Source organism: Cricetulus griseus, chromosome 3, assembly GCF_003668045.3.
Source record: "Cricetulus griseus strain 17A/GY chromosome 3, alternate assembly CriGri-PICRH-1.0, whole genome shotgun sequence".
Lineage (NCBI taxonomy): Eukaryota > Metazoa > Chordata > Mammalia > Rodentia > Cricetidae > Cricetulus > Cricetulus griseus.
In genome coordinates, this window is record NC_048596.1 from 203,134,077 (window position 1) to 203,160,028 (window position 25,952).

General features: G+C 46.5%; 1 protein-coding gene across 2 annotated transcripts in view; it reads left to right on the forward strand.

Annotated features, from left to right (window-relative positions):
• Positions 1-25,952, forward strand: part of Slc35f3 (solute carrier family 35 member F3) — a 241,478-nt gene that overhangs the window by 172,126 nt on the left and 43,400 nt on the right. For both annotated transcript variants that reach the window (XM_035442763.1, XM_027404796.2), the window contains one exon: positions 3,108-3,432. In XM_035442763.1, coding sequence (XP_035298654.1) covers positions 3,108-3,432 — 325 coding nt within the window. The remainder of the gene's footprint in view (positions 1-3,107; positions 3,433-25,952) is intronic.

Below are 25,952 nucleotides of genomic sequence, written 5' to 3' on the forward strand. Positions count from 1 at the left end.
CCTCTCTCTCTCTCTGTCTCTCTCTCTATCTGTCTCTGTCTGTCTGTCTGTCTCTCTCTCTCTCTCTCTCTCTCTCTCTCTCTCTCTCACACACACACACACACACACACACACATTTATATGTAAAAAAATAAAAAGATAGGCATGATGGCACACACTTGTAATCTCAAGACTGAGGAGACAGAGACAAGTAGACCCCTGGGACTCACTGACCAACCAGCCTAGCCAAAGCAGTGAGCTCCAGGCCACTGAGAGACCCTGTTTCAAAAACTGTGCATTAACTGCACCTGAGAAATGACACCCAAAATTGGCTTCCAAAGCACACATGCACACACACAGGTACACGCACATAAACACACACACACAATGAGAAAGGTAAGGAAATTAATATAATCAGGATTTCAAGGCTCAGTGCAATGAGATAAGGTTGGTGACATCATTGTCTATTGTTCTTTATATGTGTAGGCCAGTGTTGGCCAAAGTGTGTTCCAGGACACCCTAAACTCCACCACAAGTGTCACATCTCTGACAAGCATGGTGACTCACACATTGTCTGTTAACCTTGAGTATTCCTACAACTTGTCTCTGTTTAGTGTTCCGTAGACTTACTCAGCTGCAGAACCCATCTAGCTGGAATGCCGTTGCCTGTGTTACTCGTGGGAAGCTCTAACTTAGTGTTATTGTTTTCAGAGGCTATCATGCTGGGTTGAGTGTTGAGTGTCTTCATTTCATTTGTTATTGGTAATACTCCCTTGGTGAGAGGACTTGGAGAGATTACAAAGCTAGAGAGTAGCTAGATTGGCATAGAACTTGGGTGGTGGCAGGAGGGAGGATGGGAGCTGGGAGAGATGGCTCAGTCGGTATAAGTACTTACCACATAAATATGAGGATGGGAGTTCTATCCCCCAGCAAAGCCAGATACAGCAGTGCACAACTGTAAATCCAGTGTTGAGAAAACAGAGACAGGAGGAACCCCGGGGATTGCAGGTCAGCCAGCCTAGCCAAATCAGTGAGCTCCAGGTTCAGTGAGAGACTGTCTAAAAACTAAGGTGGAAAAAGACTGAGGAAGACGCTAGTGTCATCTTTGGCCTCTACATGCACACACACACACACACACACACACACACACACACACACACACACACACACACACTCACACAAAATTTGGTGGAAGTCTCTCTTTTGATAAAGCTGCCCAGCATCACTGCTTAGTCTCCCATGTTGGAAAGATCATCCTGTCATATTGATTACTTTCCTCACTGTTGGCCTGATACATACCAAGAAGCATCTCATGGAAGGAGGATCTTTTTTAACCTACAGTTTGGGGACACAGGCCATGATGGTGGGAAAGGCATGGTGGCAGGAAGAGTGTGCTGTGACACTGCTTGTGGCTAGCTTTTCTTTGTTTCCTTTTTCCACTCAGTCCAAGACCCCAACCTGTGGAGTGGTGCCATCCACATTCAGAGTGGGTTTCCTCCTTCAGTCAATCCTCCCTGGAAGGCCTCACAGACACACTCAAAGGTGTGCCTCTGCAGTGCCCTAGGTGCCTCTTAATCCAATAAAGCATGATTTGCACTAATAAAAACTGTAGTTGAAGAAGCATGCTAGAATCCTCAGTGAAGGCCCACTGTCTCCTCAGGAGTCTTACCATGAACCTGCATTTTGTTCCTAAACAATGTCTTTATTTCCATCATTATTTTTTTTAATATGAGTTCATGGAGATAGGGAGGGCTGCAGGGGCTGAGCAAGCCTGACAGGTAGTCAGGGAAATTAAATCCATCATACTTTTGCTGGAAGTGGATTCTCCTTCAGTTTTGAGAATTCACTATGAGCCAAGTCAGAGAACACTGGTGGGAGGGCATGAAGCAAGAAGCTGGGCCTATTCGTGTCTCTCTTGGGCCTCTCCCTACCCTAAGGTCCTAGTAGGGCCACACAGAAGATTGAATGGGAGTCATGGCTGTGATTTCCCTGGGGTTTTCCCCCTTGGAAGTGGGCATTCAGAAACAGGAGGATATATATCCATCCCAGGTTGGCTTCAAATTCACTGTGTAGCCAATAAGGATCCTGAGCTTTTGACCCTATTTCCTCCAACTCCCAAGTGCTGGGATCACAGCTGTGTGCCACCACAGTTCAGTTTGTGCAATGGTGATGATGGAACCCAGAGCCGTGTACATGCTAGGCATGTACTCCACCACCTGAGCTACACCCCAGTCTAAGCTGCATATTACTAAACCACATGGCCTTGACTAGCCATGGTCTCACTTAGGTTTTTGGGTTTTTGGGTTTTTGTTGTTGTTGTTGTTGTTGTTGTTTGGCTCAGACAGATGCATCAGACTGGTCTCTTTGAGTTCAGATTTGCCCCCACAGTTGTATAATGTTTTAGAAGGCATGCAAACTTTTGTTCAATTGAAATTGTTTAAATGGCTGTTGGAGTTAAGCAAAACACAAAGAGTTAAACCAGTATGTTTGGTTCCCATTTCTTGCACCTCTGTTGTTGACAAGGGCCTCTAAGCAAATGCCTTTCTCCATTCAGCCAAGTGCCAGGGAGATGCCATGAAAGGCAAGTTCTGCATGTCTGCCTCTGTCCTGCTCACACTGGACACAGGCTCTCTTGCCTGCTCAGGGTCTTTGAGAATACGGGATGATACAGCCCAGCTGTGGGCTGCAGCCTGACTCCTCCAAGTGACACAGCTTTCTTTATCTATGGTCTCTCCCACAGCTTCATAGCAAGTTCAGTGTTAACCTGGGACATATGAGACCCCACGTTTCAGTGTCTCCATCTGTTCTGGAAATATGTTCCTCAAACTCAGCATGCAGGTCACCTGTTGAAGTCAGGTCTGGTTCAAGGGTCTGAGGTGGAACCCAAAAGTTTGCCATTCTAAAAGGCTCCCAGGTCAGAGTTGAAGGGTGCTGACAGAACCTGGCCTGGGAATCCCTCCCTGTGGGCCAGTGTTCTCCAGGGTAGGAAACCTGGCATACGTCTTCCAGTTGCAGTCCAGAGCATTGCCCTGCACCCAACCTCCCTGAACTCACATGGTTGCCAGGGATCTAACTATGGGTTCAGCCAGAAGTCCTAAGACCCAGCTAACACCCCTTCTCTTCTTCAGGGGAGGAGCGCCCCCGGGAGCCCCCGGGCCCTGCAGAGGCCCAGGCGCCAGCTGGGACAGAGGCTGGCGGGAGGACAAGCCGGCACCGCTGGACATGCTCTCAAGAGCAGCTGAGGAAGGTTTTCTGGGGTGTGGCCGTTGTATTCTGCGTGTGTGCCTCCTGGGCTGGCTCCACACAGCTCGCCAGACTGACTTTCAAGACCTTCGATGCACCCTTCACTCTGACTTGGTTTGCCACCAACTGGAACTTTCTGTTCTTCCCATTGTACTACGCAGGGCATGTGTGCAAGTCCACAGAGAAGCAGTCTGTGAAACAGAGATACAGGTAAGAGACCCTTAGACTGATGATCAGTCACTCACCTGGAGCTGTTCCCCAAGTTCCAGGCTGCTGAGTTGACCCTGGAAACTAGAGCTGGTGGCCAGTGGGTGGGACTAAGGGTAAGACACCACAATAAATGCAACTGCTCTGTCATGCAGTTGAGGTCAGAATTCTCTCCGCCTTCTATGATAAAGCATCCACTCTCCACCTCCACCCCTCCGCCCATTTCTATGCAATGCAGAATAGGCACCATCTTCTAAAATAGCCATGGCAGGTCGTGGAGGTGTCGAAGGGAAGCAGAACTCTCACCCAGGCAAGGGGAATGAAGCCAGGCTAAGATAAGTACAAAAGTGTCGGGAACCAGTTGCTTGGGAGCTTCCTGCAGCTTACTTCCCTCACTTAGCCTCTTTCCAATTTTCTACACATTCTCTCTTGTGTGTTTGATGGGCAGGAGTTTGAATATCTGACAACAAGGCAGGGTGTACAGCTAACAGAGTTTATCCCATGATGACCCACGCCTCGCCAAGCAGCAGGCACCTGAGCCCTTTCTGAGAGCCAAATCATTGGTGCAACCACAGTGTTCCATAAATAGCATACCTTGTAGTTGTTCTCTGTCTGACCTGGACTGTGTCCAAGGACTGGCCCATCTGTCTTACCTTAAACTCCCCAAGGAAGACTGTTGGTTGGGATGACACTATGTGCACAGAGAAGACTTCCTTTCATTAGTCCCTGGGATTGCGCAAAAGCTGGAAGTCATAGACGCTCCCTTCCATCCCTATTACATTCCTCCACCATACACCATCCATCTATCAAGTGTCCTCTTAAAATTGCTGTCCTAGGTGGCATCTCTGTCGCTATGATTAAACACTGACTAAAACCAACTTAGGGGAAGAGACAGGCTATTTGGCTTACATGCCCTCTGTCACTGTGAGAATCCAGGGCAGAAATTCAAGACAGGAACCTAGAAGCAGGAACTGAAGCAGAGACCATGAAGAGTGGTGATTATTGGCCTGCCTCCCAAGACTTGCTCAGCCTGCTTTCTTATAGCACCCAGTACCACTTGCCCATGGGATAGCATAGCCTACAGTGCACTGAGCCCTCCTCTATCAATCATCAGACTTCCCTGCAGGCAATCTGATGGAGGCATTTTCTCAGTTGAGGTTCCCTCTTCCCAGATAACTCTGGCTTGTGTCAGTTTGGGAAAAGCAAAAACAGAAACAGAAAAAAACTATCCAGCAGAGTTGACAAATCCCACTGGGCACCCACTTCACATCTCAGACCTGTCTGAAGTTGTCCTTAGAAGTCACCAGATAAGTAGGAACAGCACAGAGACTAGGAAGAAAAGAAGTTTGCAGAATGATGGAAGTCTTGAGGGGAGCCAGACTTTTCCTGAGGAATCCGTCATTGTGTCCTCACAGAGTTAGAGCTGGAGTCCTTTAGAAAATCGAACTGTGACCCAAGAAACTGATTCAAAAGGAAGGGGTTCTGATGGTGCATGCACTGGGCCCCGTGGCCAGTCTCCTATGTCTTTTCAGAGTCTGGGGACATGGACCCAGATCCCATGGAGTCTTCCATACTGACTTAAGGCAACAGCTCCCGGGCCAGCCAGAGATGGCTGGGGAGGCACTTAATGCAGCACTGCTGACCAGCAGCCAAGGCAGGAAGCAAATAGATTTAGGAACTGTGAGAGGCCCTAAGAACTCCCCAGAGGCCAGAAGGAAATAATGGCCTGAGTCATGGAAAAGAGCAGACATCCAGGAAAGGATGCATTTCATAGTTAAGTAGTCCTGAGTGTATCGGCCTGTAATTAGGAGACAAGACAAATGTTCCATCCTGTTCCCAGCAGCCACACACACAGCAAGAGTCCCTGAACCACAACACAGGCAGTGGGCCACTGTCCACCTGGGGACAAGGTTGACAACAGACACTTTGGGGGCAGTCCAGCACAACTTAGATTATTGGACTGAAAACTACACTTGTGGTGTCAGGCTCAAGATGGTTATAAGGTCAAGGTAGGCAAGATGAAAGGTCACTTGGAAAAAAATTAGTCATATAGAGAAAAGCATCAATGTATGGTCTCCAGGCTACAGGCTTCCTATGCAAAGCATCCAAAAAAAGTCAAGAAAAGGGGCTGGCAAAATGGCCAGACAAGCAAAGGCATTTGCTGTAAGCCTGACAATCTGAGTTAGATCCCTGGGATCCACATGGTGGAAGGAGGAACCGATTTACAGAAGTTGTCTTCTGGTCTTCACTTGTATACCTGCCCACCCCACCCCCATACTGCCCCCACACACAATAAAAAAGATGTAATGAAAAATTTTTAGAGGCTGGAGATATGGATTAGTGGTTAAAAGTGCTTGCTGCTCTTGCAGAGGACTTGTTTCCCAGCACCCACACTGGGCAGTTCACAACTGCCTGTAACTTCAGTTCCAGTGAATCCAACGCCCTCTTCTGGCCTTTGTGGTACCAGTACACACATGTTCATACACACACACACACACACAGAGAGAGAGAGAGAGAGAGAGAGAGAGAGAGAGAGAGAGAGAGAGAGAGAGAGATACAGACACATGCATACATAAAAGTAATAATAAAAGTTTTAAGCATCATGAAAACAAATTCAGCTCACTGCCAGGTTGTCCGAGGACCTGATGACAAAGTCAGTTAAACATTGTCAAATTTCTGTTTTAAAGCTTACCCCTACTTCTTAATGCAATCCTTTCTAAACATGAGCTGTAGTTTTATGGCTAGACAAGAATGCTCATTTGCCAGCCAGTTCCTGGGTATCCAGAGAAGCCATGAAGTCCACCACAGGACCATCATAGACCTCGTGGAGGAAGTCACAGCTCAGATGGTGTGTGGGGGGGGGCGACTTGAAACAGTCTAAGCCTCCCAGAGTGAAGAAAAACCAAGATCACATCCTTCATCTTCACGCTTTAACCCCAACTGATGCTAGAGGGAGCCTTAGCAGACACTGCGATGCCTCTATTTGCAGAGAGAATTCGCAGAAAGAACTGAGGGAACAGAAGACTAGCAGAGACCTGTGGCCTCGAGAAACAGGCTGGATAGAGAAGCAACTTCTCTGGAGTTTCTGGGGAACAGACAGCTCCTCTGCCACTGGAACAGCAAGGTGGTATCTCAGACCCAAGACTGCCAGGGTGAGCAGAATCTAAGCTGGAACAGATGGGGCCTTTGCAGCCTTGTCAGTGGGTCTTCCAGAAAGGTCTAGCCATAAGGATCTGCTTTCAAAAGCATATGTTGAGACCTCCTACCACCTGCAAAAAGAGAAAAAGGGGAACGAGAAAGGGAACAGGGAGGCATCAGAGGCTTTCCTTTGGTTTTTGTAGTTCTCGGCTTCTGAAAGCTGGCCTTTGATGCTCCTCAGACATGGAACAGCACTCGGAGGCAAGGGCCATTTCAGATCCTTTCATCTTCAGTCTGCAAGGGCTGAGTGTGTGTGCCTACCTGCACAGGTTCCCACAGAATGCTGCCAACCTTGCAGAGACAAATTTCAGTGTTTGGAACTAGAGGTTAGTTGGTTTGGTCTGAAAATGGTTCCTGTGTGAGACACAGGGAAGCAACAGTCAAAGAGTCTTGCCTTCACAGAGCTCAAAGGCTAGGGAGGGAGCAAAATGAGGGTTGCATTAAAGAAGCCAGGAAAAAGAGCCCAGGGGTGCATGGCCTGGGACACAGGGGAAAAGCTAAGAGGAAGAGAGGCTGGACAAATAGATGGTTTCTAGGTACTAAAGGAGGTATGGAACATTCTAGGCAGATGGAGAGCATGGAGCCTAGGGAGCTTAGGAGGTGTGTGGGTGAGAGCAGATCCCAGGGAGCCCCTGCTCCGTGCAAAAGAGCTGGCGTGACTCCCAGAGCTACCGCAGTGACAACCAGGTTGCAGGCATTGAAACTACTCCTGGAGAGTATGATGGAGTCGGGCTGCAGGCCAGGTTAGCTCACCAAACACCTCCATAGTGTCTGCCTGCCCAGGACATGTGGGCAGGTGTGGATGAGACACATGTTATCCTACCCCTAAGGACCTCACAGAGTGGGAACAAAGCCCACAGAAAACCAGAGTGGAGCATGAGGCGGAGGTGGGTGACACCTCAAGGTGGCTGCATCTTGGCTGGCAGAGTGAATCTTAGGACTCTCCTGTTAGAGCAGGCCAGATAGGAAGGGCTCTCTCTCTCTCTCTCTCTCTCTCTCTCTCTCTCTCTCTCTCTCTCTCTTCTCTCTTGTCTCTCTCTCTCTGTCTCTGTGTGTGTGTGTGTGTGTGTGTGTGTGTGTGTGTGTGTGTGTGTGTGTGTGTGGCAGGGTACATGTGTACATGTATATGGAGGCTGGCTGGAGGTCAACCCCAGGCAACACTCCTCAGATACCATCCACCTTCTTTTTTTACTTCAGGACAGGGTTTCTCATGGGCCTGGGACACACTAATTATGTTAGGCCAGCTGTTTAGGAAGCACCAGGCAATCTGTCTTCATGCTCACACCTGACTTTTTTATGTGGGTTCTGGGGATCAAACTTGGGTCCTCATGCTTAAGCACTTATTGACTGAACCATCTTCACTGGCACTGGGGCTTTAGTCTCTAGAACCAGGAATTCCAAGTCTTGAACAGAACCCTAATAGTCATTGTCAGGATTCCTGGAGCTGCTTGCATAACCAGTAACAGCATATGTTCACATTTCACATTGGAGGTGGGATGAGCCTCAGGTGTCTCTTCGGTGGGGGAGGGGTGTGTGCTCAATTCCTGAACAGCAGCAAGTAAAATTAATGCAATTCCAGAACCAGGTCTCTTGTTTTCAACATTCGGCTTCCTCTTGGTCTCCAGAAAGCCCTTGTCTTGGTGAAAATCATTTCCATTGCCATGTTTGCTGAGTTGTGGTGTTGTGGAGATAAGTCTTTCCAGGAACCCTTGGAGCTGTTTTTCCAGGCACTGTGGTGAATACTAAGGCATAGAAGGACAGCGGGAATTAACACTGCCCTGCACCTCCTGCCTCCTGGGCTGCCAGTCCTCACAGGCCAGGCCAGCGCTGACTGATGGGTCCTTCCCTTCTCCTTGCTCACTCTGACCCCCAGGCCCACCCAGACCATCATTCCCACCAGCAGTGTATTATTAGCTGCTCCCAGAAACAAATGATCAGGGCCCTCTGTAGCAGGAGGGTGGAAAAGCTCCCAGCCCGAGGGGAGCACCCACCTGGTGCTCCATCTTTCTCTTCAGCATTCAGCACCAAGTGTGATACTGTTGCAATTACTTGTTGCTCATTTCCCTCAAGAAGGCAAGCTCCCTGAGGGTAGCGATTGCCAAATCAACTCACAATCTCAGTCCCAAATACTGTGTCTGGGTTGTTCGTTTTTGTAACGGGGTTGAGATGCTATTTGGAGACTGTAGCTTGTGATTCAGCTCCTGTCTGTAGCTCGGTGGTTAACAATGGGAATTACAAAAGAGTATCCTTAGGTCAGGAGGCTACCTTCAGGCTTTCAGCTGCAGCAAAATGCCACCCCTCTTAACATGCCCACATGTGCAGAGAGCCAACTGAGGAACAGCGGTTCTGTGTCTAACTGGGAAGCTGCAGTGGGTCTCCTGTGTCAGCAAAGAAGGAAGTGAGTCAGGGAGGCTGCACAGGTCCATGTTTCAGGGTTATGCTTAAACTGTTCAAGGGTTCATTTTATAATAAATAAATAAATAAATAAATAAATAAATAAATAAATAAATAAATGGGCTAGAGAGACAGCTCAGTGGTTAAGAGCACTGGATGCTTTTCCAGAAGGCCTGGGTTCAGTTCCCAGTACCCATATGGCAGCTAACAACTCTCAGTAACTCCTGTTTCATGTGATCTAGCGCCCTCTCTGGCCTTTGTGGGCACTACACACACGGAGCACAGACATAAAAATAGGCAAAACACATGGGTCAAATAAGAACAGTAAATCTTAAAAATGAAAGGCAAGAGCACCATCCACATGCCCTGTCACCCTCAGACAGTCACAACACTCTGCAGGGCAGATATAACATCATGGCTCCTATCTGAACGCATTGAGTGTCTTCTGGCATCCGTCCCATACACACCTCCCTGTAAACGGCTCTAAATTCACACTTCAATGTGGGATAGTGGAGCACTCCACAGACTTTTGGGGCTGTGCGTTCCTGGAGCACTTCTTAGCTGCACTGGGGCAAGTCAGAACTGAGGCACCAGCTCCTGGTCTCATCTGTTCTCCCTAAGCCAGCTGCTCTGTTATCTCGGGTCTCAGTTAATCCTTGAACAGATAACAGGGATTGGCTTAGAAGTTCAGCAGTTTAAGAACATGATCTGCTTTAACACTGTGCTTTCAAAGTCCTGTGAATTAGCTGCTGTGCTGTTGCTTCGGTTGCACTGCATTGTCAAAAGGTCAGCCCAGGTGCCTGTGTCTGTGTTGAGGTATGTGCTTGGAGAATGGAAGTCGCTTGTGTGACTGCCATGCCACACCTGAGGAATTATGTCAAGGGGGGGGCAGGGAGTATGTCAAGATACCTCTGAGTGGAAAAGAGACTTCTTGGTGGTTTTAACCTAAGTGTCAAGGTCTCTGTGAACACTGTCAAGGTCAGCCTAACAGGAGCCTACAAGAAAAGCTGGCTTCAGGGGCTGGGAGTAAAGTGCTTACCTAAGACACACACACACACACACACACACACACACACACACACACACGACTGAGGCTAGGATTCAAGAGGAGAAAGCCTTTTCCTCTCATGGGTCTGGAGGAGCTGCCAGCAGCTGTTGTAGGCCAGATGATGAGGAAGATTCTGGGTATGTCATGTAAAAGATGCAGAACTCAGCTCATAGTCCATAACCAAGAAGCTGACGCCCCACTGAGTGTAACCTGCTAATGTTGAGGCATTTTTCACCTTCTGTTATGTTTAGTCAAGAGTGGTGAACCAGCTGATAGACACAGTGAATGATGAGAAAGGGACTTGCAGGAACCTCTGATCCAGTTTGTTTATGTTATCAAAGATATCATCAAATATGTTCAGAGAAAACGCACTGGGGCCCCTTGTTCCCAGCAGCCCTAGACCTCTCCATGAATACATCTAAGAAAGAGGTGGGCCAAAGCAGTCTTTCCTCATAGGAAGGACACTGGGGGCAGTGCCTGGGCAGGGTGGAACAACAGGGGAGGGGCAGCACTAGCCTACATTCTGGACACTGTGGCAAGTAGCAGAAATACAGGCTTGCCATCAGAAAGCTTGGAATGGAAACCAGCTTTGTTTTTATTTGCTACAGAGGCATAGTCAAGTCAGCTAAAGCTCCACACCTCACTGCTTGCCTGAAAGGGGGAAACTGTACTGCCCACTTCCGAGCTTTGCTGTTGGGATTGGGTGCTACCTTGGATACCACAGTTCTTATGTGAATAGAATTAAGTGCATCAAGCCTAAGCTGTGCTTGATCTAAGGGTTTCCTACCCATCTCTGGGACATGAAATATAGATTCCCCAAAGTCAAGTAAACTGATCCTTGTTCTCTCCAAGTAATAAAATGGTGATGGTGGTAATGGTGATGATAATAATAATGGCAATGAGAGTCCTGGTCCTGAGGATGGTGATGATAGTAGTGGTATTGATGAGCTTGGATAGTGGTAATAATGACGACGGTAGTAGTGATAGCGATGGTGGTGATTATGATGATGACGGAGGTGATGCTGAAAGTGATGATGGCGATGAGAAACTGACTGCCTCATTTAGATCAGAAAAGCTACAGGACTGGTGTGGAACCCACTGCAGGGAGACCAATATTGTATGGTGTCATTATTTCATGCTACTGTTGTGAGAAATCATTTCTTAATGGAAATGATCTTTGGGACAAACTTCAACATGGAAGTCAAAGAAGTCCTGTGTACATCCCCCTGTCAGGTCATTCCAAAACATACCTGAGAGACAGATTAAAAGATGGGGTGATTCATTTGTCTAGAAAACAAGGTCCTGTCAAGCTCTTGGCATGCCTTTTATTATGTGAAGCTAAAGCAATGTACTGTTGCGATGCTGCATGCCAGAGCAGATAAGTCCCTTGTCATATCATTCTTCTTATGTGGCCACTGCCTCAGCCTGTCTGTATCCTCTGCAACTCTGGCTAGGCTGGCTGACTTGGAAAAGACACTACTGTGCTGTCTCACAGTGCTTGTCCTTCTTCCTGCCCCACACCTGCCACCAGCCCCATGCATATAGGAAGCTAAGGAGGTCATGCATGGAAAGAAGTGACCCCATGTTTGGCGTGAGACTAGTTCAAGTTCTCAGTCCGCAGCTTGCATAGTGTGTGTTTGTGGGTATGTTAGCTGTAAGCATTCCTGAAGCGTTGGTTTTTCTCCTACTGAAAATTGTGTAAATGTCAATTCCAATTTAGGGGACAAATTACCTCCCCTAGAGCCTGACCTTTGGTCAGTGCTTTGTTGACAGTGACTACCGATTGGCGGTGGGTATATTCGGTGCCGTGCCAGTATTCCACTCTAAAGTCTGTGTGCTATGGAGGCTTGATGTTGACATCAGATGTCGTCCTCAATTATTCTCCACATTGTTTTGAGAAAGGGTTTCTGACTGGACTAGAACTCACCCACTAGCCTAGGCTGAGTGGCCAGTGGGCCCCAGGGATCTACGTGTCTATGCCTCCCCAGCACGGGGGGGGGGGGAGGAGTATAAGCATATCAACGGGGGGGGGAGTATAAGCATATGTCACCATGTCTAGGTTTTTGTTGTTTGTTTGTTTTTCTTGGCATGGGTTCTGAAGGATATAACTAGGTCCTCGTGCTTGCAAGGCAAGTGCTTTATTGTGTCACCATCTTCCCAGGCCACATGGTATATGTCGTTGGGTTATTGAGCCACAGGACAAGAGTACTTGTCTCTTGTGTTTGTTCTCTCTGGCTGCTTTGTTATTTTGCCTTCTACATAGCTTTCCTCAGCAAAGGAACTGAGAGCCTATGGAAAAGACTCAATTGAATTGCTGTGCCTGGTCTTCCAAGCAAAACAGAACCACTTCCTTCTATGCAGCCTGCTTCCAGGCTAGGTACTCACCAAGACATAGTTGCGTCTTCCTTGAGCATGAGCCAGAGCAGGTGAGGCACATGCCTGGATGCCAGGGGAGAGCCCTCTCTCCATCTGCACCCCTGCCTAGTGCAGATCTAGTCCTGAAAGTGGTGGGGGGGGAGATAAGCCACCAACTGAGGGTCCCACCTCCTAATTTCTTTTCTTATTCTTGCTGTTTTGTTCTAAGAGATTCCCTTCTCTCAAACAGTTTCCTGAGTCAGAGCCATGAATCTGGAGGAGCTGCTTTGGTGTGCATTGTCTTTGTGCCCTGCCCCCACACTGTCTAGTTGAGTTGTCATGAAAAGCAAGCAGTGTGACTGGCCAGAACAGACTGCCTTTGCTGATGCCTGTGTACAATCTATTCTTGGGCTTCCTGGACCTTTTAAAATAGAATTTCAGTAATTACATTTACCTCCTCGGCTGATCCCTACTGTACCCAGAGAAAACAAAGACAACCTCTGTACTTAATGTAACATCATGGACCCGTTCTTTTACTGCAGTTCCTTCCTAAGTACCCAATTTTATGGTGCTTACATTTAATGAGTTATTCTCAATCATGCATACATTATTAATTTATAACACAAAAGAAATTAAAAGGACAAGAAAAAGTACAGGTCCCTTGCTTCAGGAACACATCATTAGACCCTTTATCTAGTCTCAGGAACACATCATCAGACCCTTTCTGCACAGTCTTTCACCAACACAAGGGGAGGGCAGAAGAGAATTTTCATTCAAAGAAGGTGTTAAACAGATGAGCATGGTGATCTGTCAAATGCTGGACAACAGTTGTACGTGGTAGGTATGAGTGTGTGGATGTTCATATGTGTGTACAGGTACACACACATGCTGGTGTTTCAGTATGCCAGAGGTAGACACTGTCTTCCTGGGTTGCTTTCCATCTTATTGAGATAGGGTCTGTCACTGAACCTGGAGCTCGCTGAGTAAGTTGGACTGACTGGCCAGTGAGCTTCAGAAACCCTCCTGGGCTGGGGTTACAGACACATTCCATCATCCACACCTGATGTTTTCTGTGTGAAATCTGAAACCAAGCCTTCATGCCTTTGAAGCCATTACTTAGCTCACTGAGCCCTCTTCCCTGCCTCTGACCAGCTATTTACTAGGCAATTGCTTATATTAAAGTTGAATGGAACTTGGTCTGTTTAAATCCATTGTAGAAGGACTGTGTGTTATGGAGAATGTTTTTCCTCACATGTCTCGAGCAAAGGGAATTGTTGAGGTAAATTGAGGGAGCCATACCCACATGTATTGCAAACACTCCTTCCCTGGAGAAGAGAAAGGGCTAGGTTTCCTATTCAAACCCCAGGAATCCTAAGCAAGATACCACTCTCCTGTTTACACTGTGAAACAGATCCTCCTGATCTGTTTCAGGCATGAATGGATCTGCATCCAGGCATGTGTTGGGTGTGGGATAGATTAGGATAGTCACACCTTGATCCCTGTTCCCTGGCCATAATGGGAGCTTGCTCCAGGGAGGGGCTGCATAGCCAGGGACTTCATTCTTCCTCTGTCTCTGTCCACAGTTTGAATGTTAAATGCTCCCATAGGCTCTTGTGTTGGACACTTGGTCTCCAGATGCTAGCACTGTTCTCAAAGTGCCACTTGGGGAAAGTGGGACCTGACTGGAGGTAGTGGGTCACTAGGGGGCATGGGACTTGGAGATTATACCTGTTTCTTGTTCTGAGATGAATACTATGCTCCTGATCTCCCAAGACGTGGAGAGCCTCTACAACATGCTGCTGCCAGCCCAAAACTCTTCCGAAACCATGGCCCAAAGTCTTCTCTCTTCTATTAAGTCCTTTTTCAGGTATTCTGTCTCAGTGATGAGAAAGTAGAACTGATTCCCCCAGCAAGGCAGGTAAGGGGTAGCCTGACATTTTTCAACCCTATCCCACTGCACCAGCTGTATACTCAGGATTCCCAGGCTCCTAGGGATGTCGATAGGAGAATCTCCACGGTTACAATATGCCTGTCAATCAACAGCATGAGTCAGAACGAAAGTTCTGAATGAGGGAGTTTGACAGGCAGCCAGCATCACACTGGGGAACATGATCTCTGTGCCTGGAATTGGAGTCAGCCTGGAAACCCACATTCTCAAGTATGCAATTGGATGCCCTCATGGTCTTAGATGGGGATAAGGCTGAGTCCATATAAAGGCTTGCCTTGTTAGTGTGAGGACCTGAGTTCAGATCCCCAGAACTCATGAAAAAAAAAAAAAACTGGGCTCAGTGATGTATGTGCACCTGGACCCCCAGCCATGGTGAGGTGGGAGGTAGAGACAGTTGACCCTGGAAGCTTGCTAACCTGGCCTACTTGAAGTTCCAAGCCAATGAGAGACCAACCCTATCTCAAACAAAAGATAGAAGGATGGGCACCTCTGACCTCATGTACATGTACACACACACACAGACTGCATAGAGACCAGCAGAATAAGACTGATAGAAGGGTTGATAAATTATTCAGAGAGTGGAAACGTGCTGTGACTGGAGGATGACAGGAAGGAGAGAGCAAGATGTGCTTGCTGCATGGTGATCTGTTCTGTTTCCAGATGACTCCCTATGTACACAGTGTGTGAGAGCCACAGGGTTACAGGTCACTGAGGATGCAGCCAGCTACAACCCGACTCAGGCCAACTACACACTGAGCTGCCAGACTCATGCATTGTTCAAACCCTTATATAAGATGCTAGCGAGAACAGTGGAGTAGAGCACAGTGCCCTGGCTGAGTGTGGGCAAGTGCTCTGGGGACTAGGACTAGGGGTCCTCTGTCAGGTGGTGCAGAGTCACAGAAGGCCAGGCTGTGGCCTCAGCATAGGTCACAGAGGAGACAGTAGGCACCACAGCACCTATACAATAGCTAAGCTTTGACCTATTCAGAGTCCCCAGGGCTAGAAGTTCAGGTTTGAAGCCAAATAGGGTTCAGCAGAGACACTGGCAATGGTTTCCTTAAAGGTTCAGGGCAAGAGATGTGGGCAGGCTGGGTATTAGAGGTATAAAAGAAAAGAGAAAAGAAAGAACAGAAATGGGAGGGAGAGGATGGGAAGAGAGAGGAGAGGAGGGAAGAGGAAGCAAAACTGTGTGTGTGTGTGTGTGTGTGTGTGTGTGTGTGTGTGTGTGTGTGTGTGTGTGTGTTGTCAGATGGGTTTGCTGGTTTGCTATGAAGCACGTTTGAGACTAGCTTGGGCTATATGCAACCCTGTCTCAAGAAAGGAGGGGGGGGAGAAAAAGGAAGAGGGGTCAGGTAGCCCACCCCCTCAGCCTGCGTTCCACAGGCTTGCTGTTTCTCCCAAATATAATGACCATCTTGGTCAGAGGCTGTGGCTGGTATACAAATGTCTTCCTACCAGAAGTAACCCGAATGTCAGAGCCCAGAAACCAAAAGCTGTTTCTGCTCCTGTTTACACAAGCAACATGCATTCCTGCACTCACCAGTCAGCATGGTGGGCCCGCTCAGAATGACAGCCAGGGCGAGCATTCCAGTCAGCCACAGCCCGAACTCCAGGTGCATGTGATGGACACTGCCTGGATCCTCCTGCAGCTACCTCACGCTGCTAGTTAGCATGGGTGGAGGGTGCTTCTGGTGAGCTGCAGGCTCCAGTGCCAGGAAACACACAACCACCTGAGGGAATGTCAGACATTCCCATTCTCCTGATGATAGTCCCTGGCCATTCAGGGAGTGGCAGGACAGAAAACAGCAGGATAGGTGCTGTGTCTTCTCTCTCTTCCTCTTGGTTCTTCTCTGTCCTATCTAGACACCCCCATTCTTCATCCTTCCAAATGAGAAATGGAAGTTTCTTTCATCCTCACTTGTGCTTCACAGGGACCCAGTCTGGGTGTGAGCCCACCGTACTGGAAGGAAGGGCACCTCACCCGACTAAGCTCTGACTGTGTGATAAATCTCTAGCCTCTTTAGGTTGGTTTCTCTGTTCTCAGGTGAAGGGAATAATGAGAAGCCACATTCTTTGAACAAGAAAAACTGTAACTGGGTCAAAAAAGACAAATGTGGTGCCTGGAAGTGTGTGGCAGGAAGTTCATGGTCAGTGGACATGGCAAGACTTTCAGGGACTTAGTCAATTACTTTCCTTCTTTGGCTTGTGGTCTAAGGGAACACTGTCCACCATGGCAAGGAGGACTCACTCACATCTGGGCTCTCAGGGAACACTGTCCACCATGGCAGGGAGGACTCACTCACATCTGGGCTCTAAGGGAACACTGTCCACCATGGCAGGGAGGACTCACTCACATCTGGGCTCTAAGGGAACACTGTCCACCATGACAGGGAGGACTCACTCACATCTGGGCTCTGAGGGAACACTGTCCATCATGACAGGGAGGCCCCACTCACATCTGGGCTCTAAGGGAACACTGTCCACCATGGCAGGGAGGACTCACTCACATCTGGACTGGTCAGAAAAGAAGAGAGTAGAGAGGAAGCCAAGCTGGCTTATAACCTTCAAACCTCCCAACCCCTACTAGAGACCCCATTCCTTCAAGTAGAAGCCACCTTCCAGAACTTACACATCCTCCCCAAACTTACCACTGGCTGGGGACAAGTTGTTCCATCACATAAGTCTACAGAGGACATTTCAGTCAGATCCCAACAGAGACTCTGGTGTTTGTAGGCTATGTTGGGAGCAACAGACAGATGGGAAGTGTATGGGGAAAAAGAACCATTTATAATCTCAAGGAAACACTTTAAATCCCCATGTAAACATGGCCCAAGTTTATAGGACTTTCTGGAAGAAAACTTTAAAGCCCCTAAGATTTAGCAGTGTAAAAACACGACTCCTCCCTGGGCTCACTTATAAATGTAACACTGTCCCAATTAAAATACCAAAAGATTTGTTTTAAGACACAGACAAGAAAAACCTGGAGAAAGAGGAGCTGTGTGGGGGGGGAACCGTGGCCAAACCAGACCTGAGAGTAGAACTCTGAAGCCCTGTGAGTAAAGCAGCTATGTCCAGGCAGAAGACCACGAGTATGTACACCTGTGGAGAGCCTTGGAGTGCACTTGGTGAACCTCACATGGGTGAAGAGGGGTGAACACTGTAGTCAGTGATAGGAAAGTACCAGAGGGGAAAATTGATGTTAGCCATGCCTCCTACCTAGGGAAGCCTAGAAAAATTCCAAGTAGTATGTAAGTGTCATGCCTGAACTCTGAGTACTAGATAAAAATATGGGAACGACTATATCATGATCTTCTTATGTGGAGCAGAAGACGGGAAGCCCTCAAAGAGGCCACTAGAAGTAAATTAGAGTCTGTGTGAAGACTCAGTGGGTAAAGTGCTTGGGAAGGGAACTACCTCCCGGAATTTGTATGACCTCCTCCACATGGAAGCTATGGCACACACGTGACCCACTACATACACACATAGACACATGTTCACATACACATATAGACATACACACACATAGACACATACACATATAAACATACACACATACATAAACATATGCTTTCATAGACACATACACATATAGACATACACACATACATAGACACACACACACAATAATACTAGCTAAAATTGTTTTTTAAGAAATAAATTAAAAATAAAAAATTATACTTAAACATGGGAGCTGGAGAGACAGCTCCATGAATGCTCTTCCAAAGGACCCAGGTTCAATCTCCAGTGCCTACATGGCACTTCACAACTATCTGTAACTTCAACCTTGGTGTCCCAGTGCTCTCTTCTGGTCTCCAAGGACATCAGACACACATGTGGTATACAGACATACATACAGGAAAATACCCATACAATACACATATAAATAAATCAATAAATAAGTAAATAAAATTTAAAGTTCAAAGATTGTAGTGGTTGGTAAAAAATTAAATCACCATTATCATGTGAAAATATGAACTGACTGTCCTAGTTAGGGTTTCTACTCTTGTGATGAAACACTATGAACAAAGGCAAGTTGAGAAGGAAAAGGTTTATTTCACTTACACTTTTCCATCATAGTCCACTAGTAAAGAAAGTCAGGATAGGAATTCAAACAGGTCAGGAACCTGGAGGCAGGAGCTGATGCAGAGGCCACGGAGGGGGAGGGGTGCTGCTTACTGACTTGCTCAACCTGCATTCTTATAGAACACAGGACCACCAGCCCAGGATGTCCCCACCCACAATGGGCTGGGCCCTCCCACATCAATCACTAATTAAGAAAATGCCCCCACAGGCTTGCCTAGAGCCCATCTTATGGAATCTTTTTTTTTTTTTTTTTGAGACAGGGTTTCTCTGTGTAGCTTTGTAGACCAGACTGGCCTCAAACTCACAGAGATCCACCTGCCTCTGCCTCCAGATGTCTGGGATTAAAGGCATGTGCCACCACCACCTGGCCTAGGGGGTCATTTTCTTAATTGAGGCTCCCTCCTCTCTGATGACTCTAGTTTGTGCCAAGTTGACATAAAACCAGCCATGACACTGACCAAATGGAATAGTTACAATTCATATGGTAAGAGTTCATCTATAGAAAAGATAGTTATAATCTATATGCTGGAGTTCATCTAATAGTGAAGAGCTTTTTTTCTTTTTCTTCTGGTTTTTATTGAGACAGAGTAGCCCTGCCTGGCCTAGCACTCATTATGTATCCCAGGTTGGCCTCAAACCCCTAGAAACTCTCCTGCCTCCACCTCTCGAATCCTGGGGTCATAGGCATGAGCAACCACACTGAAGATAATATCTCTTTTAATACATATAAAAGCAATTCACAATTCAATAGAGAAAGACATTGGCACCCTATGATCAGGCCATTCATAGGAGAAGATACAGGAATGGCTTTTGGGTCTGCACACTGCTTCATCTTGCTCTTAACAGATGACATATGTTTGGCTTTTATCATCAACTTGACAAAAAAAAAAACAAAGAGCATCTTTGGTTACATATAGTATGTAAGCAGAGCCTGAGGAAGCAGGCACCCAGTGTGTCGTCGGTGTTTGCATACTGGCAAGCCTGTGGGATAATTTGTGGGGTGATTCTATCAAGATCCTAAGAGTGTGTCCCCCTCCACCTGTTATCTCACCCATAAGATAGCATTAGGGGCTGGAGAGGTAACTCGACAGTTAAAAGCTTGTGTTGTTCTTGCAGAGGACTAAAGTTGAGTTCCCAGCACCCACACTGGACATTTCACAACTGCCTACAACTCCAGCTCCAGAGGATCTGGCGCCCTCTTCTGGTCTCCACAGATACACAAACACACTTAGAAAATTTAAAAAACAGTAATAATATCTTTACAAAAAAAAAAGAAGAAGAAGAATCTGCATGAGCAGATATGCCACCAAGCTCATAGTTTGAAAAGAATTTCACTGCACTTTATTAATTAGCTAAAGATTCACATCACCTTAAAAAATACTATATAGGCCATGATCATCAGCTGCAAATAGCAGGGTAAGTGTTTATATGACAGAGAAGGAGCCCATGAACTATCCTTCCGTGAAAAAGTAAGCCACACATGAATCACTTCTAAAATATGGAAAGAATACAGGATAAAATGTAGATAGCTGTGCTGGACGCAAAGCAACGGTAGAACGTTTGCTTATCATATACAAGGGCCTGGTTCAACTAACGGAGAGCTGTATTTAATGTACATTTATAAATAAGACTTAAGTCACAACAAAACAAATAGGTGCCTTACGTTCTCAGAAAGCAGTAGGTGATTTTGCAAAGTAAAAAAGGATTAAAAGGAGTGAAGGGCAGTTCTAAGAAAGAAGAAACAAACTCAGCTGTGTAACCATCCAGGTGCCCTCTCACCACACACTGTGTAAACGGATGTACGGAAAATGGGACTGGAGGCACCTGCCCAGGGCTGGGTGCCAAATAAGACAGGAGCGGCCCCAGCATGAGCTATGCTTGGGAGGTGCCAAGGGCAAGGGCTCTCCTGCCATTGTTCTGAGAACATAGCAAGAGAGGACAGGCTGTGCTGTGGGAGGCCGAAGCCAGCTGGTGGCAGATAGGAGAGCTGCTTCTAGAAGCAAGGTCCCTACTTCTGCCTGGCCTTCCTGTGAACGTTGCTTGAACCTGAGCCTCTTAACTTCACCCAGCTTTTAAAAGTTCTTTTTTAATTTTACTTTATTTTTAATTATGTGCATATGTCTGTGTCTGTGTGTGGACTTGTGCACACAAGTGCAAGTCCTTGAAAGCCAGAGAGCTCATTGGATCCCCTGAAACTGGAGCTACAGATGGTTGTTAGCAATCCAACATGGATGCTAGGAACCAATATCAGGTCCCCTGGAAGGACAACACCTACATACTCTTAACTGCTTAGTCTTCTCTCCAGCCTTTCACCTAATTTTAAAGAAAGACAGTAGCTGCTCTCCAGGTAGCAAAGGTCAGGCCCTCCCACTTGGCTCTGCAGTCCCTTGGCTTATGCAAAGACATCCTTTGGCTTAGTCATCTGAGTCCTGTGTTCAGCTAGCCCACATTGCCAATGAACTGACTTGTCTTTAGCACCTTCACCACCCGCAGAACCTCTGAATTCGGGGTTCACTGTGTGCTTACAGGAGCTCATACCTCAAAATCCATTTTTACCTCATTTTAGCCAATCACGATAGGCCTGCCAAGCCAACCAATATGGCTTGTGCCATGATTCTGTCTTTTCTTTCCAGAGACACAGAAATGAGTTTTATCCTGTCACCACTGGAGAGAGATGCTTTCTCTTCTCTCTTCACAAAGAACTGTCTTCCAGTGGGGAGAGGGGAGAAGCAAGAACTCCACTGAGAAGCTGTGTCAGATACTGTCTAGTGATGCAACAAATGGCTGACAAAAGCAGCCTGAGGAAAGTTTGAAGGCTTTTATTTAGCTCACAGTTTGAGGGTACAGTCCACCATTGTTGGGCCTAAAAAGGCTCAGATGTGAGGCCCAGTGTAACCTGACTAGAGTTTGGCAACCTATTTTTGGCCTGTAACCTCCACATGGGTGTGACTCAGCAAGGCCTGATGTAAGACTGCCTCCTGCCTAGCTACCTGCCAGCTTAGTGGAATATTATTGGCCCCTACTCCTCATGTCACTTTACCCCATCCTAAGATTCCCATCCCCTACCTCAACCCTATACAAATTCCTGCCTGTTGGAATAAAATGAGATCCTGCTTCGACAAGTCTCCCGACTCAGTGTGTTTCTCCCCGTAACTGGGGGGTGTGGTGGTGGGGTCTGAGTTGTTGACACTCACCATCCTGCTCAGCCCTAGAAAGAGACCAGTTGGACCAGCCCTACCTGCCTGAGGCCCCAGCGTATCATGATGGGGAAGGCATGGCATCAGGAGCCTGAGGCGCTGGCACACAGGACAGAGAGATGAAAGCTGGTGGCCAGCTCATGTTTTCCTTTTAATTCAGTCTAGGACCCCAGTCCATGGGATGTCACCACCAACCTTTAGAGTAGGTCTGCCTACCTCAATTGACTTAATCTAGAAACTTCCTCCCAGACATGCCTAGAGATAGTCTACATGGGGATTGTAAATCCTGCCAAGTCCACAGTCAAGATTCATCATCGCAGAAGGAGTTCAAGCCTAAAGACAGAAGACAGGATGGAGGTGCTTCAGCTGTCTTCTTTTCATGGTGTTATATTTTGTTTTGAGATATGATCTCGCATAGTCCCAGCTGACCTCCAACTCACTATGTAGCCAAAAGTGACCTTAGACTTTGGATCTTCCCACCGCCTTTAAGGTTTCAGGCTTAAGTTAATTCTACCCCAGAGTGATAAAAGAGTTTGTTGTGAGAGATTGTTGTGAGAGATACTGTAGAGAAAAGGGTGGGGAGGTGTGTTTTAGAAGATTGTTTCCCGGTATTCTAAAAGGTTGGAAAACAGACTCTCTGCCAATAGGCATAGCATTGACTCATTGCTAAACTCATGAATGACTCATTAAACAATTGCTAAGTACTTAATAAAGAAAGGTGTCAATGAAAAGGGAGCATGGCTCATGTGTGAGAATATGCTGAGTCAGCTGAGGCTTTGCTGACTCGGCAGGAAGCATCCACCCTTCACCATGGAATTGTCCTTTGATTCCATCCTGTTCTCTTCCATCAGTAACTCAGACACACAGATAGTGTGTCTTAGAATGTCATTACTAATTTAAAATGTCTGCTCTGTGAATGACATTGGGAAGCAAATGAAAACCAAGCCATAGCCTGGGAGAAAATAATCTGATAGAGCCCTGACATTCAACATGTACGAAGAACACTTAAAAGTCAAATACAAACAAGGCTGATGTAAAAGTGAGGGATTGGTCTGAAAAGGACCCTCACCATAGAGGTAGACTTGGCCAATGAGAAAGTATCAGCCATCCAGTGGCATCAGGGAGCTTCAAATTAAAGGGCAGAGAGACACCACTGTCTACATGCTACAATGACAAAAATCCAAAACAGGGACAGATTCTGTGAAGATGCAGAACAGCCGGTGTCTCTTTCATTGCCATGCTCAAGATAAGAGTATAGATGCCATGGAGGAGAGCTCCATGTAAAACACTCAAACACTCTTAACCACTTGCTAAATGCAGAGGACCCTAGCTCAATTCCTGACACCCACATCAGGTAGCTTATAGTCACCAGTAATACCAGTTCCAGGGTACCTGACACCCTCTTCTGACCTCCAAAGGCACCTTCACTCACATGCACATACCCACACATGGGTACACACACATATGCATAATTCTAAATAAAATAAATCTTTTAAAAAGTTTTACATGAAGGGATAGAGAGATGGCTTAGTTAGTAAGAGCATCTACTGTGTTCAGTTCCCAGCACCCACATGGCAGCTCACAACCATCTATGTCTAACTCTAGTTCCAGGGGATCTGATGCCCCTTTCTGGTTTGCACAAGCACATACCTGCATACGTGTGAGCATACTTCCACACAGGTACATAATTTTAAAATTAAAGATCGATCTTTGAAATTTGTTTGCTAGATATCCTGGGAAATTCTCAGAATAAGCAAAGGGTGAAACAAGACAGGGAGTAATGAGAAGACACTGTCACCTCATCATGGCCATAAGGTCGCACTATGCAAGTTCAAAACTCCCAGATAGTTAACAACTTAAAACAATGTATTTTGTTGCTTGTAAATGGGGTGGAGGTGTCATACTTATACCAAGATCATGATTCCCACATTTCATTATCTTACACTCCATATTTAATGTCTACATCATGATCATAAAAACATTCAAGTTGTATTAGCCAAGATTCTCTAAAGGAATAGAATTATATAAATTATATATATATATTATATATATATATATATATATATATATATATATATATATATATATATAGAGAGAGAGAGAGAGAGAGAGAGAGAGAAGAGAGAGAGAAAGTTTTGGAGTGCTTACAGGTTATGGTCCAAGAATTCAATGATAGCTGTCTCCCAAGGAAATGCCAAGAGTCCAGTAGTTTTTCAGTCCACAAGACTGGATGTCTCAGCAGTCCTAATCTGGTGCTGGAGTCCTAGGGATGTCCTAGATAACTGACAGTTGTCAGTTTATGTTAGAATCCAGATAAGTGGGTGCTAACACCAGTGAAGGAATAGCACAGGGTAGGTGAACTTGCCAGTGAAAGCAAGGGCAAGTCAACAGGAAGCACAAGCTTCATTCTCCATGTCCTTTTATGTGGGCTGCCATCAGATTATGTGACCTAGTTTTAGGGTTGGTATTCCCCCTCAAATGATCCAATCAAGAAAATCCTTCACAAATTTGCCTAGCTACTTGAGTTTTAGTTAATTACATGTATAGTCAACTTGACAATCAAATTAGCCATCATGCAAGTGTTTATAAGTGTGCCTCTAAATTCTTCAATATCCAAAGCATTACCTTTTATACATTTGTAAGACTTTTTAAAAATTTTGTTAGTTGTGTGTGTGTGTGTGTGTCTATGTGTCTATGTGTCTATGCATGTGAATGCAGTGACCACAGAGGCCAGAAGGGGCTGTGAGATACCCTGGAAATGTGATTGTAAGAGGTTGTAAACTGCCCCATGTGGCTGCTTAAAACTGACTTGTCCTCTACAAGAGCAGTAATCACTCTCAACCACTGAGCCATTTCTCTAACCACTAAGGATGCATTTTAAAAGTAAAAGAAAAAAGTTAGGCTGGTGGTGAGATGGCTTATCAGGTTAAGGCACTTGCAGCCAAATGTTAAAACCTGGGCTCAATCCCCATATTTCACATAGAAGGAAGGAACCATCTCCCACAAGTTGAACTCTGTCCTCCACATGTGGGCCATGACATGTACACATAAGAAACACATAAATGAATGTAAATGAAAACCTTCAGTAAAAACTGTAGAGGAAGCTAGCAGGTGCTAACAGGATTTAACAGGCTTTCTTCAAACAGTTGGCCTGAATTAAGAGAGGTAGTTTTAGCAAACCCTCCCTTTACAGGCCATTGTGTTGAATTGGCATGTGCGGTGTCTGGATTAGTTTACAGTGCCACTCACAGGTGTGCAGGGCAGCTTGGCCTCTGGCTCATCTTTGGGGATGAGAAAAGCCTGGGATTTAGTACTTGTCTACTTCAAGATGAGGGAGCCAAATCAGCTAGCCAAGACAGACGTGGATGTGACTATTGCCTGGATTAAGGGGCACTGTTCTGACAGGCGAAGCTAGGACTTATAGCCAGTGCCACCTTGGTGGATGTGTGGAATAACAAGTCCTGTCAGAACTCCCACAGAGCTTTAACCGTGTGTCCAGAGGAAGGTGTGTGGGACAGTGAGGCAGACAGAGAGTGAGCCCCGGCTGTTAATCATGGAGGAAGCAAGACTCCAGAAGAGCTGGTGATGTGGCTCAGTTGGGAGCTTGATTGCTTAGTACACTGGTGATCCTGGGTTCAGCCCCCCCCCACCATAAAGCCTTGAGGCACAGTGGTTCATACCTGTAATTAAGCACCAATGGGGTATAGACAGGAAGAGGGTCAGAAGTTTAAAGCTGTCCTTGGATACACAGCAAGTTAAAAGCCAGCCCCAGCTACATGAGACCTTGTCTCAAAACAAAACAAAGCAAAAAAGATTCTAAATGAGCTCATATTGGTTGCTTTTCCTGTCAGTGACTAAACACCTGACAAAGAGAGGCTGAAGGGAGGAACGATTTATTTCTACTCAAGGTTCAGAGTATGCAGTCCATCCTGGGGAGGTTGGGGTGGGGGGCAGACACGGCATGGGAACTGCTGGAAGGTGTGGCAGCAGGTGCAGAAGGCTGTTTGCACACATCTCGAAACAGGAAGCAGGGAACTGAGAATACGGCTGCTCCGCTTTCTCTCTTTAGCCCAAGACCCTTGCCCATGGGTTAGCAGTCCACATTCAGGAAGGTCTTTCCCTCATTTAACACCCTCTGAAAATTCCCTGAGGCACCCTGCAAAAGGTGTGCCTTCCTAATGCCCCAGGTGTTTCTTAATCCAGTAAATTAACAATTAACCTGAGAAGGCTGTCAGCCATTTTTCAAGCCTTCAACACCAAGGGGGAAATTCTAACATTTCCTACTATATAAGATGACCTT